The 20,687-nt window shown below is 37.0% G+C and overlaps 2 protein-coding genes across 2 annotated transcripts; both read right to left on the bottom strand.

Annotated features, from left to right (window-relative positions):
• Positions 1-6,756: 6,756 nt before the first annotated feature.
• rnf212 (ring finger protein 212) lies at positions 6,757-14,745 on the bottom strand (the record flags this gene model as incomplete). The annotated part of the gene is made up of 12 exons (XM_079250058.1): positions 6,757-6,895; positions 7,174-7,222; positions 9,393-9,447; positions 9,596-9,638; positions 10,574-10,634; positions 11,055-11,119; positions 12,740-12,799; positions 12,905-12,963; positions 13,160-13,216; positions 13,427-13,501; positions 13,621-13,682; positions 14,637-14,745. 12 exons carry the CDS (start codon positions 14,743-14,745, stop codon positions 6,757-6,759), a joined length of 834 nt encoding a protein of 277 aa, XP_079106184.1.
• A 1,620-nt stretch (positions 14,746-16,365) lies between these two features.
• LOC306762950 (transmembrane emp24 domain-containing protein 11) lies at positions 16,366-18,666 on the bottom strand (the record flags this gene model as incomplete). Its single annotated transcript, XM_079249606.1, has 5 exons — positions 18,519-18,666; positions 17,493-17,584; positions 17,014-17,139; positions 16,779-16,925; positions 16,366-16,515 (listed from the first exon to the last, which is right to left on the bottom strand). The coding sequence occupies exons 1-5, from the start codon at positions 18,646-18,648 to the stop codon at positions 16,366-16,368; spliced, it is 645 nt and encodes a 214-aa protein (XP_079105732.1). The 5' UTR covers positions 18,649-18,666.
• Positions 18,667-20,687: the final 2,021 nt, after the last annotated feature.

Genomic DNA, 20,687 nt, shown 5'->3' with positions numbered 1-20,687 from the left:
TGATGACACAGACTTAGGCTGCTGACAGATGTGCTGAGCTCACTGTAGCTCAGGCCTGGAGATGGGAAAATAAAAGAAGAGTGTGAAAATGTCAAATGAAACAGAGAAGAATCCTGCACGATGGGATAGAAACAACTATCAACTATCTTTACCACAGTTTTGTCCCTGAAGTCACTAAAAATTTAGTTTATTGTTTGTTAAAATTAAATTAGGTTTGCTAAGAGTGTATTTTCAGAGAACTACAGGATTCAGCACAGTGAATTATGTTCTGTATATTTGTATACATCCTTTTAAAAACCATTCAGACATCACAAAGGGATTTAGTTTTTCTGAAGTCAATAGACAGGAGAAGTGATAATGACATAAATCAAGCAGAGAATTTAGTTACAAAACAGAGGAGAGATGATTTTCTTCAAATATACATTCAACTATTAAATAAATTAGAAACAGAAGAACCCAAGATCTGTATTATGCATTTTAAGCAGCCACCATGAAGACTGGGAGCTATCTCTGGTTCGAATTTATACAAGACATGTTTTTGGAAGGAAGATAAAATAACAGCTTTAGATCATTGTCACAAGTATTTTCTACATGAGAAGAGAGATGTTTCATTTGCTTCAGTAAATTTGTCTGGTGAAGATTTCCAGTTGAAAATAGCTTCTATTTGGAAGTAATCTCAGTTGCATGTTTTTACCCAAGAAGGTTGGTTGTTTGGATGGTAATGAAATAAAACATAAAAAAGAACGTATAAAGATATGCAAATGATGGATTCTTATAATACATCATGGTATTGGAGGATTGATTAATTGTGACAGAGAGACTGTAGACAATTCAACAAGAGATCTATCTATCTATCTAGTTGAATTCAGTTATGTTTGTTTCCATAGCAACAGTAACTAAAAGGCCCTTCAAGCCCTTTACATCCATGACTCACATGTTGTAAACCTGCTGAAGAATTCAGATGTTCAGCATGTGTTGTTTAACAGAGAGCAGAGAAAAACATTAGTTTGTTCCTTTGGTTTTCTGTCTGTTACTCTAAAAATTATTTGTATATATTTCTGATGATATGCATCTTTTTCTCTATTTGTGGCACAGGCAGGGGGGGGACGGTAGAGGATTATTTCAAGAAATTCTTTGGCCCAGTGATAACATTTGTTGACACAATGACTTTAGACAAGAACCGAAACTTACTAAAGACTTGTGAGAGGTTAAGATGTTGGATGAACGTTTGTTCCGTTGAGGTAGATATATTCTAAAAGTAGATCAATTTTTCAATCAATCATCATCAGTAGATCAGGTTTTTGCCAGTTTAGTCATATCAAGGTTGCTTTTTGTTCTGTTTTGTTTTGCTTTTTTTAGTTATAGTGCTTCCTGCTTTAACTAGTGGGCACACTTCTACCTAGATTAACCTGTAAGAAGCAAGTCTTTACAATTATGAGTGAATGCTTTTCATTGATCTTTTGTATCCTCACTTCCTCTGGCCAATACAATGGCTGTGTTTTGATATTACCTTCTCCATAGCCAAGGTACATATTTTGAACTTTGGTTTTATTCTTTCTGGTGGAGGGTTCTACTCTGTAGTTGGCTGGTTAAATGGGTGTGAACCCGTGGAAGAGATTCCTAGGCACTTGAGTCAACAGCAGCTGTGGTTGGTGACGAAGAAAAGCTGTCCAAAGAGCCGTTTGCCATCAACTGCTTTTTCAATGTGAAAGGATCACTCAGGTGAAAGGAGTCAGTGACCATGAAGGACTCACACACACATACACAGACACACACACACCTGGGAAAAACATGCACACATCTGCTCACAGAAACTTCAGAGATACCTTTACATACACACAGTCACCTGGACGAGTAATGAAGTGCATATGCAACATGTGCACACAGTTATAAACACAAAAGCCCAAATGCATCCATTACACACACACACACACACACACACACACACACACACACACACACACACACAAGATGGAAACAACACAGACACCTGGCTGGCATTGAAGTACTGTTCTGTTTGCATGCCACTCCCTCTCTAATCATACTCCACACCACCACAAAGCCACCATTAAAACTAGGAAAACAAAAACACAAAAAAGGGCAACAGGCGGCTTCCATCCTTCTTCTATCCATCCCTCCCTTCCACCTTTCCTCCCTTTCTGCACAGCTATGTGCCAAATGTTTACCTTCCCCCCGTGAAAAGAGAGAGATGTGGACAGACAGGGTGAGAAAAGAAAGAAATCTGGCTGAGGGGAAGGAAGCCAAGGCCTTTTAAGTCTGCAACAGAGCCGTGACAAAAGCCTCCTAATCTCGGTGTTGTCTTTCGGCCCCTTTTTTTGCCTCCACATCCTGCCAAGTTTGTGTCTGTGTGAGTGTAAGGGAGTAAAAATGGGGGATAAACTAACATTCACTGTGTGAGAGTGTGTCATATGAGCAAACGTGCGTGCATTTGTTTTTGTGAATAGTAAAATAAGAAAGCTGGATGGAGCGTTTCTGTATGAGAAGAGATTGTGGACGATAAGGAAGTGCACATGTGCATGTATATGACAGGAAAGGAATCTTTCCACAGTTGTGCTGACATCACTCAAGCATACATGGGGTATTTGGATGAGGCCCCTTTTCAAAGGCAACGGCCTGCCTGCCTTCACATGTGGGATGCCTCTCTGTTTGTGTGTGCACTGGAGAATATCCAGGTCACCAACCCTCACCTGCTCCTCTCTGATTCACAAACCAACTCCCATATTCAGCTCTCTTCCGCTAAAATGATAAGAAACTGCCTTTGTAGGGCTGTGTTTGTATGTGTAAATGCAGCAGCTCTGCTTTCTAATTGTTTTCACCATTAACAAAAGCAGTGGATTTGAACAGGTGTGTGAAACTGAATTATGGGCACTTACATTGGTCTATACAGTCAGCTTATGAAGATATGAACCTCCTGAGTGTAAAAACAAATCAAGCAGTGGTCACATTTAGTCCTCAAGATGTCAGTGTAAGTCAATGCAATGGTCTCAGAATTGATGGAGAAATTGTTTTACATTGGTTTTTGAGTGAACGTGTGTGCATGTGTGAGACCTTCTGTGAGTCCCCTCCACATCCTGTAGATCCCTATCAGTGGCAGCTGTGGTCCGCAGACCTTCACACTCACCAGAGGAATGCATAGCTGCAGCGGACAGAATGAATGCAACCCACAAATGGACTATAGTGCCATCTAGAGTCTAATCAGCATAATGTCAACCCTGATTTCTAGTAAATGATGCGACAGACATCTCGTTCCCTTTGGCTGGAACTTGAATTTTAATATCTTGCTGAAGATAACCTGAATGTGTGCCAATGCGGATCCTTAAGATTGGTTCGATGAGAGTGTTTTATCTATGTGAGTGTGTGTGAAAAGTGAGTATATGTGTAAGACTTTGGGTAAATTCTATATTTTTGTATGTGAAGGCAGGTTTTTAACCTTGTTTTATTCATGCTTTTTATTTTGTAAAGCACTTAGTTCTACTTTTGTATTAAAAGTGCTATATAAATAAACTCTGATTGATTGATTGATTGATTGATTGATTGATTGATTGATTGATTGATTGATTGAAGAGGAGAGAGGATCTGAACAGCTAGTGGATTGTGGACTTCCTGTACTGCTTCCTGATCTAGAGTCACCAATAAAAAGATAATTATTTCAAACCTTTTGGACGAGAATTTGTCTGCCTTCACAAAAGTAGCTCACCATGCATCAACACGCTTTGTCATCCTTTGAGTCTCTAGTTTTCTATTTTGCATCAAACTGGTGAAATACCAGAAAAACTTAGAGGTAAAAGAAAATTATTAGAAATGCTACCAGTGTGGATTCTGTTCATAATGTAAGGTTTTATGCATCAGGGCATAATAAATAACATCATGTTCTCAGCAGGTCCTAAAACAAGGTAGCACATGGCGGAGAACACCATTACATTATTAACCTACACTAAGCCAATATTCATTGTGTAAACGTGTGGACTGTTCCTGTCATTGGAATAAAGAAGGTAATTAGCAGCCGGGTGATGTTGACCAAATACACTTAATTTATTGACTGCCAGCAGGTGTGAACATTTCAGTAACACCAGAGGTTTTGGCATTCGTTTGTGTTAAAGGGAGTTAATGCCATTCCTGACTATTTGGAGTCCATCGTTCTAAAGTGAGGAAAAAACTATTTGCAAATGGAAAACATTAAAGATGGCCGCCAATCTTCCTGTAAGTTCACCCCAAGGTCAGATCATGCATTTCATTTAAGAAACTGCAAAATTTCAAAAAGTTTCATATCAATCTCCTCCACAGAGAGAGATGAGTCAGTTAAGGTGGTTCAGGCATCTTAAGCATGTCTCCAGGGGGTCCTTTCAGTTGACTTATTTCAGGTGTGTCTCACTGGGGGTGAGGCTGACAGCAGACCTTGACATGCTGGATGGAGAATATGTCTCTCAGTTGGCTTGGTTTCCTCCCATGAGAGAGATGAGACTGAGGTCCGGGTAGCAATCTAAAGTTTGTGCCCCTGCACACCATAGCTTGATGAATGGATGGATACTTAAAAAGATGCCTTGTTTTGCTTGAGAAAAATGCTCATTTGAAAGATCTGAACCTCTTTTGATATTCCCATTATCATCGGTTTCCCACCATTTAAGTATTCTGAGACGTTAAAAATCAGGAAAAGCATATTTGCATGTAAATCATTACAAGCAGCACACTTGTTTGAATAAAGGCCTGGAAAGGTAAAACGTGATTGATGGAACATAATAACGACAAATGACAAATGTCGTTTGCTGCTGTAGGTGGGAGGGGGATGGGGGGTTCAAAGTGAAGCTGAACGCATGATGTGAAGAAATTGTTCAAAAGCTGCATTATTACAATGGCTTGGCAGAAGGGAAAAGACACATTTTGATGCAAATCTTCCTCCCTGGCCTCTGTTGGGATGCAATTTTAAACAATATTCTCTTCATCAGTATTTTATGTTCTTTTCCAAAGTAAATATTAAATGGTGAAAGTGATTCAGATTACAGATTTTGCCATGTAAGCTTAAGCAGGAGCATTATCTACACACCTTAGAAAGACAAATAGCTCCAGTGTGAAATCATTGGGTTCATGTCATGTCTTGCCTAGAGGGGATTACACTTACTGCACTAAAGGTACAAGACTGCAATACTGAGTGACAAAGTGTGAAGTCTGGATCAGATCAAGAGAGAAGCTTCTCTCTCTCGTACAACAAGTAAGATGTAGATGGAGAGGCTGAGACAGGGAGGGAGGGTGGATGGTCTGTGGCAACATGCTGCTGAATAATTACCGCTGACATCAGAATAGTTTTCTTTAGTTCTCTGAAGTGGCAGAGCTCATTTGTACAGCCTGAAGCCATGCAAAGGTTTGTGTGAAGGCGTATGAGTGGAAAAGAGGGAGCACGATTTAAAGAGGAATAAAAATGCATTTCTTTGTGTCTAGAATTCCTTTATATGTTGAAAATGACACACAATCCAACCTGTATTACTGATGTGAGAGAAAAAGATCATATGTGTGTGTGTGTGTGTGAGTGGTATAAGGTATATTCTGATTTAGCCATCTCCCTGTCAGTTTGTGATGCCATGACAGCTTAGGTTGCCCCAGGGAGTTATTTCTAAGTGGACCTTGAAAACAACAGGAAACGACTCAAAATCCCACTGGAGCAAAGACAATGATCTGGCCTACTGGCCTTGTAAAAACTTCACACGCACACAAACATTCACTCATATAAGTGCCTGAGTGTTGCGTGTGCAAGCCCAGAACACACACACAGTCACACCTGAGTCCTCTTCAACAGACATTATTCACCACTCTGACAACCAGTGACAATAGAGGCAAAAACGCGCGTCTACAAAGAAAGACTCTGCCTGCCCGAACACATCAGGCATCCTCACCGCCCGCTTCATCGCATGAGCTTTTCCTTGTTATGATGACTTCAGGTGATATCATGTTTCTATATGGATACACGTCTCTTTGTCTTCCTTTACAGGCTGTTTTGTAACAGATTTGAGGGTGAAATGACAAGTCACGTTACTGAAGTTACATCTGACAGGCCAGTGCTGTGGAAACCGCGGCTAAGTGCAGTGAAATGTGTTGCTTCAAACAGGATTTGCTAATGTTATTGCAGCATTTGTCTGTCATCTGTTAAACCCAGTCTTGTACAAACCAGCAGAATGGGGTAGTCTTTTGTGCATGACATAATCCCAGTTTATCTTTGTAAATTGAACAGGTGCTGGTGCAGCACAGTTAGCACCGCGTCAGATTGAGCCTTCGGCTAAAAGCTTGTAAGGCTTTGTGGTTTCAGGGCCTTACAAGGTTTCCCCGATGGATTACTTGACCTTTCACTTCATGGTACTGGTTACCGGCACAGAAATCAGTGTAGCAGAATTTCATTAGGGCATCTGCAGAAGGTGAAGCTGAGTCAGAAATAGTAATATTCATGAATGTTAAACTTCTTAGATCAACAGAAAGTCAAATCCTATTTATTTACTTTCAATTTATTTTGTTTGTTCATCCTGAGAATTGTAATTTAACAAATAAGTTTTCAATATAGAATTCATAACAGTGCTGTTGGAGTCAAGTTGAATGTATGTAATTATACATGTACATAAAGAATGGCTAGAATCAACACACAAACTGACTTGTTTTAGTTTGCAAAAATCATAAACACATCTACAGAGATGTTAAGTGGCCAGATGCACTCCATCTCGTGGCTTCCTAACAGACAATGAATGAGTGTCTGCGTTACGGAGGAGGGCAGGCCAGAGAAGACATTGATTGTCTGAAGGAGGCTGGAGGTTTGAAGATGGGAGACTTCCATCCAGAGCTCTGGTTGGATTGAAGTCTTGGTATTTCTGGGATCATAGGTGTCCCCTGAAAACGCCTAAAAAGACCAAAGAAAAACCTTTCCTCAGTATTTATAGCAACCTCTTCAGAAATACTGCTGCATTATTATCGGTATACAGACCCTTTCTTTGAAAGCAATCATGTTTTGGAACAAGTACATGATGCAAAATTGTCTTAGAAACTATTAACTTTACATAAAACAAGTCAGGCTCGCGAAGCAAAAGTACAAGTCTGGTTGTAACGAGTGTGGTTAGCTTAACATAGGCATGTATATAAATGGTTGGTATGTATTAAAGGATCCATCTGATTTGTTACCTGACTTTGGCTGGTATGTTCTGGCTGGAGGACATGCTAGACATACCACCTAAAAAAAAAAAAGAAAAAAACACATTCAACACAAATATAATACTTTACAATGATTTAGAAAAAATACATGACGGACATTTTTATCATTACAGGCATATATGGTTTTTGTTTTTTCTCTCACCCAAGAGCTTTCTGAATGTGGCATTTGAAAATCTTCCAAGACAAGATGAATGGGTGAGTCATCTTTGCTTCAAACATTCACCGGGGTTGCTACCAAACACAGCTAAACACCTCCAGCATGTAAGTACAGCTCTACTGCTGTTGGCTCAGTAATGAATGACACAAGTTGTCATTATCATGAAATAACTATCAGTCAGATGGTAAGTATTTTAAAAGGCAGAGTAAATCCAGTTAAATATTTTTATTTCTAATGAGGAAATGCGTACTAAATATATACACTAACCAAACACACAGTAAATGCCAACACTACCGTACAAGAAGAGCAATAACAACATCTCATTTGATTTATTTATATAATTTATACAAACGTTTAACTCTTTTATGTCCTTTTATGTCCTAGTTTGACAAAAACAAAGCTTTTACTGATTTTTCTTTTTATCTCCTTGGCAGCAATTATGATTAGAATCTGTTATTGTTTTTCTGTTGTTTTTTTATAAATATATTACATACCTAAACCAAGTCGTAAGGATACCACTGGCAAGTTTACAACCACAAATTAGAAAAAAAAATCGTCACTAAAAAATAGCAGAGTAGGATATTAAGAAATTAAAAGTTTGACAAGCTTAACCTAAAGTTAAAAACCTGTACTTTTAGAATAACTCAGTGTTTATCATTCCAGGTCCTCAAGACCCCCTGCCTGCATCTTTTGGACACGTTCATCCTCCAAATCACCTGAGTCAGATTGTTGAACTTCATTATCAAGTTCTTTGCAGCCTGTTAACAAGCCCTTTATTTCATTCAGGTGTGTTACAGTAGTGTTGCCAATAAAACATGCAAGGCAGGGGGTCCTAAGGACAGGATTTGAGAAACACTGGAATAACTGTACATTTTCTGCTTTAAATGCCCCAAGCTGCGGACAAAGAGCTCCACATGTGTATATTCTTATCAGTGATTAATGTATAAATTATTAGTGCAGTCCCACAGAGAAAAGAACAGATGCAGACAGGTGACTTGTCTGGTGTTTAATACAGCCAGTGTAATGCATGTACACTGATGTACGTGCATACATGTACATCGGTGTTTCTCAATCCTGGTCTTTAGTTCCCCTGCACAGCATGCTTTTGATCGTGGTAGGGGACCCTGTTCCTCCAGGGCCACCGTCCTGCAAGTTTTTGATGTCTCTCTGCTCCAACACACCATATTCAAATTATTAATGATTCACTCCGCAGAACTTGAGAAGCTGCTGGAATTATTTGATGTGTTGTGTTAGAGCAGGAAAACATATAAAACCTGCAGGACTACAACCCTCCAGGACCAGGATTTCCTGTCCTTGATTTATATTTTTCCATATTTTAACACACCTGGCTGAAATAAATAGCTCATTAAAAGGCTTCCAAAGAGCTTGACATGGAGTTGGATAATCTGAATCAGGTGTGCCCGAGTTGGGAAACATTTAAAACATGCAGGGAGGAGCAGCATTGAGAAACACTGATTCACATTAAAGTGCACTTCATGGCACTGTATGCCAGCTCTTACTGAAAGAAGCTGATGGTGAAATGCAAAGGGAAGTGTCTTTGGATAAAACTGAACCATACAGAGCCTGAAACTCATTTTTTGGCATGAGAGTTTGTAGCGTAACGCTATCACGGACCCCCTCCTGCTCCTTATGGCTGTTTGTAAAGATGTTAGACTTGTGCAATAACATGTTTCTGAAAGTTCTACATAATGCAAACATGCTGCTTATGAACTGCAAAGATAAACAGAAATATACAACTATTTCAAAGCTAAAAATTTTAGCAATTTTACCATGTTTCTTTTACTGTTAAACATGCTGTGTTTGCATTGTGGACTAATATTTATTACAGATACTGGAGTGAGAGTTCCTTTGGAATTTCCTGGAACACTATACTGATCTCCCGACATTAATATAAAAGCAAATTCACATATGTCCAATCACGTGCAAACACGGTTACTGAAGCAGACAGCATTATTCTCTTTAAATAAACCCAAAAACAACAGTTTGATGGCACACAGGGCAGAACACATACCTATTTGTCCATCTTGTAAAGGTCTGCTTATCGACAGTCTGGGTACAGAGTTATGCTGAAACAAAACAAAGTGCAGAAAAAGAGAAGTTCCACCTCAATACTTTTATTCTTGTCATGACATCTCGCTGTAAATGTCAGGATGCTTCAGGATACAGTTCAATTAGAACACAAAGAAAGAGAGTGGATTAAATAATGGCACTTACTTTCCTGAGCAGATTCCTCTCATCTACCTCCATGTTTTCAGTGCTGCCACACAGGAAGGAACACTTCATTAGTTCTGTTGGATTCAGCTGGTTGAACACTGCAGTGGGGCCTGAATGTTTTTTCTTTTGGTCTTTTTTTCTTTTTTTGTTTTAACTAAACCAAAAGAGTATTAAACATCTACAATTTTCTTTTTCAAGCAAAAGCCTGAAAGTGGAAGTTGGATGACGAACGCACTGCAAATAAAGTCAAATTGGGCGCTACTAGATAAGTGAAAAGTATCTGTAGTGTACTTTTCATTACAGAAATACAAAAATCAGGATAATATGCTCAGAAATATGTGAAACAGTTTAATACATTCTGTTTTTTTATTTATATTATGACATATCCCAAGACATGGCAGACCTTACCATACAAATTATAATAGCTGGAATCAGTAATATTTTGAGAGGGAGCAAATTTCTGAGACAGTAAAAAGAAATACAATGAAGTTCCACAACTGTTCTCAGTAGAGGTAATCATTTATCGGTGTAGTGACAGGTCAAAGCCCACTCTTGAATAAAAACTACATTGACCCTGCAGGAAATTGACTTTGCATCTGATATCCATCATCTTTGTTGCTTTTGCTTAGAGTATGCAAAGCGTCTTAAATAAAACAACATTAAGACTATTAAATTCAGACACCCAATTAATCCTCTGTAACTGGATAGGAGACACAGCAGGAAATCATAACAAAACCCAAGCGAAGTTCAGCTAATTCAGGCGTGCATTGGTAGGCGTGTGTGGACAGCCACAAGCTGGAGCAAAACTAAACAAAAACTAACTGCTAACATAAGACATCAAGGTTGAGAACATATAGATTCTGTGATACACGATGACAAACAAGACTCACTGCCAAAAATGAGCAAAACAGAATACAAAGAATGTACTGAGAAAGCATATGGGTTAACGACATGAAGAACAAGAGGATCTATACTTACATATTGGTGACCGGTGAGTGGCGTGAGAGGGAAACAGGGGAGTTGTATGGAATCTGTAGGACTGGAGAGCCATAATACACTGTAAATCATATTGTATAGCATTACTGACTGGAGCAAATGAGGTCATGCAGACGATGTATGAAAATGTTTCTGAAGGCGGATGCAAGGTTTTGCTTCTTCTTTGAAATCCAAGTTTGCTTTCATCAGTTTGGGGGAACAAGTACAACATTTTAAATCATACTCTCACTGTGAACATCAGCAAGAAAAGCGCTCTGTTTTGCAAGGTTTTCTCATTTTCCTTGAAGTAGAAATTATGTTTAAAAATCATCCTAATTTCATCCTACACAACAAGCCACAAAAGCTTCATATCTGGATGCTGCTTGTGAATGGAATTTCTGACCATGTGAATGTGACATTGCTCAGTTGTGTCATACAGATGAATAGATACAAAACAGTGCTACAACAGCATGAGTTTGTTTACCTGGTTTATGCCCATGTGGAGTATGGGAACTGCGGCTGATCTGAGGCACAGCTGACAGCTTGGCACTGTATGAGAGTCATAAATAAGGTTAAACAAAACAATGTTCATGACAACATAATTGTTGTTTTGCTTCCAACTATGATAGACTGTTTGAGGTGTACAGGTAAAGTCAATAAAATGGCATGCAGAAATATTGTAGCGTTTTCTGTAACTGTAATCAGGGTGATCAAAAAGTATACCAACTCTATCAGTCTCAGGAAGACATTAATGTGGAAGATTAACCTTCACTTTTGTAATGTGGTAGCTTTTCCTACTATTTCAATAGCAAAACAAAAAGACATGGGAGCAATGAAAAAATGTTAATATCTTACAACTTGATAAAAGTAGCAGAAGGGATAAAGTCCAAATATGTAATTGTGCTTCTTTCCTATTCAGCTGTTCCTTTGCACCACAGCAACTCATTTGACTCCATCTGACTCTGTCTGCTGCATCCTCTTTTCCTATACACACTCACTTCATATGCTCTGTCATAACATCCCTAATCCCCTAAACTAATCCTTGGTTCTATCCATCCCTGCCACATCCAAAGGAAAGACTAATTTATTTGTATTCAAAGTGCTTTACATAAATCATTAAAAGCATTGCAGAGAATTTTACTCCAGTTCTGCCTCCTGTGTTTTCCTCAGGGCCACTGTCTGTAAACATATATAAAGGTCCCCCTCGCATTGAAATATGTAATGCTTTTGAACAAAGATTAGTTTTAAATTCAGGAATTAGCACTCAGAGAATGACTTTTTCTTTGGTTTAAATTGGAAAACTGTTCACATTTACAGGAATTCGGATCTAGGTTGTTCAAAGTTTTACTTTTCTAAGTTTTTATTTTATATGACATTTAAAATATCTCTATATGTATTTCTTTTTTGTAATATTTGTAGGAAAATTATGGGTTATCTGTTTAACATCAGAACTTTCTGCAAAATCATGAAAAGCCTAGCTGCTCTTGCTCTTAAAGGAAAAATAAACCCTCTTCTTTCATTCAGTCCTGCAGAAGCGAGCACAGCATTTATGACTCAAGAGTGACACCTAGTGATGAGAGAAGACAAAAACAGGCAGCTGCCTTAACCTTTAAACTTTCACACTAACAAAAAGGTCAGAGAAAAGGTCTCTGTGTTTTTTCAGTTTGTTTTGGACAAGAAAAAAATAAACAAAGTTTTCTTTTGTTTTTGTTTGTTCTTTTAGCAAATGGTGTAGATGTTAAAAAAATAAGTTAATAATAATGTAACCACAGTAAAATGGTTGAATTTGAAACAGCAGTGTTATAACACTTGGTTTGGGGTTTACATATGCAAACTAATTGGTAGAGATGGCTCAAGCAAGTTTTATTTTCTACAATTTCTTTACAAATTAAGAACATTATCAAAATCACTGAAAATTTACCTCTACCAAATGATAAACCAGAGGGTTAAAGGGTGCCTTTATATTTAAACAAAACAAACACAAAAACATTTCATTTTCAAATCGAACATTTGAACTTTTCCAGATCTTTATTTTTTTGTTTAAATTTTCATTCATTAGAAGTTATGATCGCTGCTTTACAAGTATGCACTAACAGCTGATATTAAGATAGGCAAGCTTGTCAACAACATACCCAGTTTGTTGTCATAAACATTTAGTCAGTACTTTACCTTTGATGTTGAAGTGACTTTTCCAGCTGAGTAATGTAGGCACTCTGTTCATTCAGCTTCCTTTTGAAAAGGGAAAAATCAGTAACAAAGTATCCCAACTTTTCATGAGCTCTAGTTAAAAAAAGAGCTGTGTTAATGAATTGTAAACATACAGATTCCACTTACCGCTTCATCTGTTGCATTTCTTGTTTCATCTTGACTAATAACTCTTCTAGTTTCTCATTCTGCATTAAACAAAAGGCTTAGTAATGCCCTAGTACAGCAAGTGTGACTATGCTGCATTACCAGTCTCACTTATATCTATTGTTGTAGGCAAGCGAGTAGAGAGAGAAAATACTTCAAACATACTTTCGGTATGCTTATTTGGTTTAAATGGATAGTCAGGTTTTTTTTTTTTTAAAAAACAAAAATTCATCTTACCCTTTCCTGACAGTGAGTCAACAGCCTCTTCTGATGTCTTGACTGAAACATTAAAACCTGAAGAAAAAGGAAGAAACAGTTCTCAAGGTAGATTTTGTAGTACAAAACACACTGTGTAGTTCATATTTACACATTTTCAGCCTGATTTTTAAGCTTTTGTGCATGGACTGAATACAACACACGCTACTACTTCATACAGTGACGATGCAATACTTGCTTAAAGAACAAGTCTGTTTTTAATTCTTGACATGAAAAAAGTGGACAAACTTTGTCTATCTCTGCGATGTGTTTGGGTGCCACTGTTTTGATGTCTGAGAACAAGGCCTTCACAGTAGAGCTGCTCTGAAATAAAGACAATGTAACTATGATGACAGCAATATTTTGGAGACATTTTATTGTGTCCAGGTTTAAGTCTGACATAGCCTCTGATGATGGTGCTAAAAGAAAATAGAGCTGCTTACTTTGTCAGAGAGAGGTGATACTTGGCATTGGGTGCTGCAAATTAAGCAAATTCCCGGGTTGCCTGAAAGACAGATAGCAAGTTCTGCATTTGCTCACTGAAATTATGGTCTGACTGGACAATCTAAAACAGAAGACATGTTGAAGTGACTCCAAAACGTTACTTGGAAGAAAAGGACTTAAATAATTAATATCTCTTGACAGCAGAAATCTTTTATTAACTTGTTTGGAATCAAGAGCAAATGGACTTTCAATGGGAGGATACCCATCGGGAGCAGAGCTGAAGATTATGGTGTGATTTCATTTTTCCTAAAGGTGGAGTATGTAAGATTTTCACGATTTTATAAATAAATAAATTAATAAAATAAATACAATCATAATTAGATCGTTTTTTGAACATGTAGGTTCCAGTCTGTCCATATTTGATGCCTTATTAAATTACAAGTTTAATTAATGACAAATGACAAAAAGCACTTTTTTTTTTTTACTGGTAGGCAAACATTTAAGAAGGGTCTTCGTCATTATTTAAACTTGTAATTTAATAACACATCAAATATGGACAGACTGTAACCTGCATGTTTAAAAAAAAAACTATCCAATTATGATTGTAGTTTTTTTTTTTTTAGTTAATTTATTTTGAAAATATTGAAAATCTTACATACTCTACCTTTAAGTGTTAGGACATAAAATAAAGTACACAGTGACAGAAGATGACTGTATTTCAAGTCTTTCGTCTTATGCATAAAGCTAGACCCTGTGTGACAGCAGCAGTGTTTAATTTGATTCCAAAGGTTGACTTTTTTAAGGTTCTTAGCCATCTAAATATGAATAAAGAGTAATAGGATGTAGACTGAAACATCGTTTCTGCAATTTCTCTTTGTGTCCAACAGATGTCCCTGTCTGATAACGCTGCCTGAGCAGCTTGGCTCAGCTACAGTATAAATGCATCTCCTGAATATGAAGTGAATGGCATGTGTAACTGTGTGGATTATGTTGTTAGAAAAACATATTCTTCTACCTTTCTGATAACAGACGCTACATATGACATGGCCACAGGTGGTGACAGCCAGTTTGCGTTCAGCGCTGGGAGAAACAAAGCAGGAATTGCAGCAGACCCAGCAAGACATCTGAAGATCTGCAAGTACATAAGATTAGCTTGAAGTTTACTTGCTAATTAATTACTTAGCTTGGTACGTTTCTTGTACAAACAAATGTAGAAAATTTGTGTTTCAGCTAGCCCCTACATTTGTTTTGCTGTTTATAAACATTTGTTATGTTTATAAAAGGAGAAACTTTGCTTATTTTAAAGGAAACCATGACCAGATTACCTGTGTTATGCCGTTGGTGTTCAAGCTAAATGCTAATTTAGCACTCAGCAACCAATATATCTACTGCGAATGAGTGTATATTTATCTATGTAATTAACTATATATCTTATAATTAACTTACTTATTTAGCTTAATATTACTTAGTCATTAGACGCACTACTAAAACGGTCAAAACCACCGATTACATACTTTCAGTTACAAAATCATTTTATTATCAGTACGTAACAAGACTGTATATAATTATGAGGTACGTAACTACGTCAGAATTACTCGTAATGGGAAAGAATAACTTTGTTCTTTTTGTCGTTTTTATTTCTTATCAAAGGAATTAAAAGCCAAGTATGGGATTAGAAAAAGATAATTAGTAAAAAAAAAATAATAATAATAAAAAAAAAATATATATATATATATAAAGAAAAAAAAGACACACAATAAAAAATTGCACCTTAAGCTCAACTTTTATTGTTCATGACCTTAATCGTTGTTTTGTTAAATAGAAGTTTTGCAGTGTGTCAAAATAATAATCCAGAATTAAGATAATAAGTCACATGAGTCTGTTTCAAAACAAATGCAGTCTGGTGGTGTTGGGGGAAGTGTGTACACCTTTTGTTTTAATTTCATTATTTAATTCTAGTTCGAGGTTATTGTCTTTTGTTGTTGTTGTTGGTTGTTTGTTGCTTGTTTGCTTGTTTGTTTTTTTGTAGAGGTGTCAGACCATAACAGCATTGGATATATTACTCCACATCATTATTTATTCGTCAAAACCTATACCAAATAGCAGAAACCATATGTATACAAGAAACAGAAAAGAAAGAATAATTTGCCATGGCTCAGTATTAAACACAAATGAGGTTGGATAATAACTGTATAAACAAAGCCCCCAAAAGCCTCAATGAACAGAAGCAACAACAGTATCATAATTTCTCAGTTATTCCTCAGGTGCTAAATATTAAAATACTGTCTGGCCTTTTGCTGAATTAATAACAGCATTCTAATATGTTATCTAACCTTTTAAACCTGCCAAAGACCAGATGATGTTATCTTGTCTTGATATCTACAATTTTACTCTTCTTTATGTGAATATCTAAAACTTGGATATTTCATATTGCAACAAAGAAAGACAAATAATTTTCCAAATAGCAGTTTTGGCAACCCAGTCAACATGATTTACAGACAACTTTTAGTTTGTCAAAAGTTTTTTCCAAAGTTTAAGTTTTTTCATTATTCCGCCATATCCCCTTAACAGTACCATCTAATTTGTTATTGGACAAAAAATGTATTTCAATACATATTTATAGGTCTGAAACCATTTTTCTTATACTACTACATACAAAAAAATAATTCTGGCAGTGGCAACGGTGTAGTCAGAAAAGGGTAAGATTGAACTATGTGGCGCATTCTTAACAGATTAGAGCTCTATTACACCAGTTTTTTGGCAATGAAGAAATCTTTGAGGCGTTTCATCTGCCAGAAACCCACAGACAGTAGTATGAACGTCTGTGTTACAGCCCACCAAAGCACCTTGGTGTTGGTCTCCTCGCTGATCTGACGAAACACCTCCTCCTTCTCCTGAGTGATGGCACATGTGATTAAAAAAATTCAAGAAAGAAACATTATTTTTCCCAGTTAAGACACATTTGAAGAGAGAGCTCATGTTGTCAGGTTGAATTTTCATTGTTCTGAATAATGTGAAGTATTAGCCCTTCCTGGGGTTAAAAACTAATGGTAGAAGCGGCTTTCTCACTATCAGTAAAGTCCTCTTTCTGTTGTGTGGTGGGTACACGGAGGTCTGTCAGGTGGTTGTTAGGTTAATACAGTGCAGTAAAATTTACCCTCTGGTACTCCTGTTGCCTCGTGATGTACATCATTTGATCTATAAGGTGACTGAGGCTGTTCTCGAGAGTCTGCAGATTGTCTTTGGCCTTGACAGCATTAGGGTCAGTCGGGTGCTCTCCCATCTGAATATCCAAATGCAGCTTCTGTGAAATGTATTGGAGGCAATATGATGAATGTAGTCACTTGTCATTAGCAGTCTAGAAAAATGTTAGCAGTGTCCCGAGGTCTTACTGCCTTATCTTGAGCAAAGACGGAAAATCTTGTGGTGTTTGTTTGGAAACAAAAGTAGTGCTGACCAGAGGCATGAGCTGTGAAGGTGAATTTACCAAATTTTCCAAAGCGTTTGGACATCTGCACCTAAAGAGGATGAAAGACATTTTTGCCACCACTGGTCAAATGAGCAAGGCCAAGTATATTTTCCCTAATGCCATTTGATTTGAAGCTTTTCCTGAAGTTGAAAATGACAACATGACAATGTGAAAAAAGTGCAACAGCTTGTGTGACAGAATAAGGAAAATATATTCTGTATGTTGAGGCTGTAGTACTAAACACATCATGTCAGTTGAAGCAGATATAGCAATGCTGTGCTGAGTGTAAGATATCACTTTATGGTTTGTGGATCCTTTAATAACGCATATGTTCAAATTTAGCTTTAAACCCTCATTGTGTGACCCTGTGTGGGGAGTAAGCCTCTCCTATGAGTCCAGTACCTCCTGGTTTGGGTCTCTCACCCTCACAGTGACACCAAAGTGAGGAGAGTGGCTGAATGTCTTCAAGTCCCAAGGCTCCAACAAGAAGTGCCCTAATGGTAGGAGACATGCTTATAGACAAAGGCTGGTTTCACATTGTTGTTTTTGTGTAGCATTCAGAAAATATGAATAAAAAAGACCAAAGGAGACTGAATATTTAAGATAAAGTTCATAAAACCGAAGTGGTATGTGCCTGTTATGAAGAAGACACAAAACAATTGAGGATGACAATAACTTTGCAACATTTTTAACCTGGAAAATATTAAAATGATGTCAATTATCAGCTATTCTGGTCTGAACCAGCAAACCATAAACTTACAGAATTGATTGGTCACTTTTAAGATGCAAGACTGATAGAATGGCAAAATACTAAATGTGCTACAACGAAGAAGAACTCTTATGTTACTTCTTACAGAAGCACTGCAGAGGTTGTATTTTTTTTATTCCTCAGCCTTATTTGCAGTGTGGAAGACAACTGCCTCTACTGATGTGCTGTAAAATCCATTTATTTTGACTCGTGTGTTGAAACAGGAATACTTGGAAAACCTGCTGTTTTTCAGTCCTTGTAGGAACGAGGAATTGAATCCCCCTTGAATATATTTAAAAATACTCATTTATTTACTGATTGTACTTTTGGATATAGCTTTATGAATGTAAAGCACACACTATAGGAAAAGTTGTTTGTATCTGATTGGAACCTGATTGGTGTTGTAACACAATACAAATATTTATTTTAGAAGGACAGGATGTAAGAATGGTCACTGAAGTAAGTTCTGTATAAACAAAGTTGTTTTTCTTTTTCTTTGCACTTCATAAAACTATCTAAGAAATGACTGTACCATTACAGAATAATACAACAATTAAGTGGTGAGTCAGTAAGACTGGCAGTCCATTACAGACTTGGAATCTAATTTCACATTTATTGCTAAAGTTGAAAACATAAACATAAACGGCCCTCTGGAGGTCTATTCCTTGTCAACAACTCACCTGTCACGAGTGTGCTTTCAGGAATCTCCTCGATGATGCATTTTTCCTCCTGCTCCCCAAGATCAAAATACATGGCCCCTGCCAGCATGAGGTAACACTGGAGAAGAAATCCAGTACCTTGCAAACCCATTTTGAGTTAACTATGTGCGATTAACTTGCAATGCTCTTGACGGTGAAGAAATGTTTAGCCTTTAGCTTTAGTGGACTTCTTAAACTTGAGACGATCAGGAAACAACCAGACCTTTTCGTATGCATGTATGTAGGCTGTGAAGGGGACGCTTGAGGGTGAGAAACTAACAGGTGCTTCTTTATGTGACGAGGCATTCTGGTTGTTTTGTAACTGGTTGATTTGGGAGCCAATGGCAAAGCTGGAAAGCTACTGTGTGTCAGGTGGAGTGAGTCCATTCCAAAATTTATATTGAGTATGAGGCTAATGAGGTTGGAATAAAAATCAAAACTGTGTTGTTTACCAGTAAAGCAAAATTCATTATCTGTGGGGTTGTGGTCATTTATATTCCTCTGGAGTCGCGTTAATCCATCAAACTACTAAGCTGAGCTATGAGTTAGGCAGCAAACCAACAAAAAGATATTTATATACTGTTATTAATGAAGGCTGTAGGATGTAACGCTTGATGTTGACAGCATCTGTGTTTGTTAGTACGATATGTAAGAACGTGTTTTAGTGTTTGTGTGGGAAATGTGACTCAAAGCATCACATTGATAGTTGCCATATGCTTACTTAAGTGAATTCAAATGTTAACTCCTACACAAAATAATCTCTTCTCATTTTCAGCATCTGCAAAAGTCTGAAGTACAGAGCTGGATTTTTGTCCCCACCCACACTTCAGTTTTGTAATAGAAAGTGTCAACAGTAGTAAAATTTATACATAAATTGTTAAAATAATAGAAAAAAGTTTTAAATTCCCATGAATTAGTGTAAAAAATACATGTTTATTCATAAATAGATTTATCATTTAAAGGCATTTCCCTGTGATCTACAGACAGCTAAAGTACCTCTCAGGTTCTCAATATATTCTCTTAATAAAAAAACCTTTTTCCCTCTGATGTATTATTTATACCAACATATAAAGGATGTCCATCAGGTAGAGGATCTTAAAATTGCAAAGCTTTTTAGTCCATCGTATGTAGTATTAGTAGTTTCAGTCTTTTTTAGTTTTTCTGGAAAAGATAGTCATACTGTATGTGATGCTTTGTTTTGAAAAATTAACATTTCATAAATTCAGCCTAGTCCTTTTTACTAACTTTTGATTTGTACGTCAGATTTATGTTTCACAGGCTGCATGTTCTGCAATGAAAGTCAGACTGATATTTCAGCACTTTTTAAAGCCACGCTATAAAGATGATGTGAACAGTGTTTGTTTTTTTTAATGTAGCACTTTTCATAAAAAAAATATTTTAATTTAATTGACTGCAGTTTAACAGGGTGGATCCTGTCCAAAACTGGGACTTGAATCCTGGTCAGTGCTGGGTTTAGTTTTTCCTCTACATTGTTAAATCCTGCAGCTCCAGCATTTGTAATAATATCTTACCAAGTACGTAAGCCCAAATGTGTGTTTCAAATCTAAATGTGACAGATGACATTTAGCAGAAGCACTAAAGAAGAAAATGTATCATGATTACATAAGAAAGACTTATTGTGACTTTTTTGTTGACAAGTTGATCTTAATGAAATATCTGATAAATTTTTGTCTGTTTTCACTTTGGTTAAAGATCATTTTGGGGGTGTAAAGTTATAGATTACTGCCTTCCACCCTTATGTAGGGCTGCTGGGCAGTATAACCTCCAAAAAAGCCAAACCAGCCTGTCCATTCAGTTCTCTGGGATTTGTTCAATTTCAGGAGCTAAAGCTTACTGTAGCTTATATGGCCAGCTTTTCTCCATTTATTTTGTTTTTGTAACAACTGCTACTGGTTATTGGCACTGTCTGAATGCTGCATTTAGTAACACATTAGAAATCAAGATTTCCAACTTTTAACCAGTTTAGGAAAATACATTTTTAAAAAAGTGAAATATCTTGTTGGAACATACAAAAAAAAGGAGTACTGGTAAAGCAATATTAGGTCATTTATATCTTAAAGTGGAACTATTATGTGCATTTCAGGGTAATTTGTTTTTATTTCTGAGACCAGAAGGGCTGGGATTGATCGA

This window comes from Telmatherina bonti, assembly GCF_933228915.1.
Source record: "Telmatherina bonti genome assembly, chromosome: 12".
Taxonomy (NCBI): domain Eukaryota; kingdom Metazoa; phylum Chordata; class Actinopteri; order Atheriniformes; family Telmatherinidae; genus Telmatherina; species Telmatherina bonti.
The sequence above is the reverse complement of the archived record's forward strand: the minus strand, read 5'-3'. Positions and strand labels throughout refer to the sequence as shown.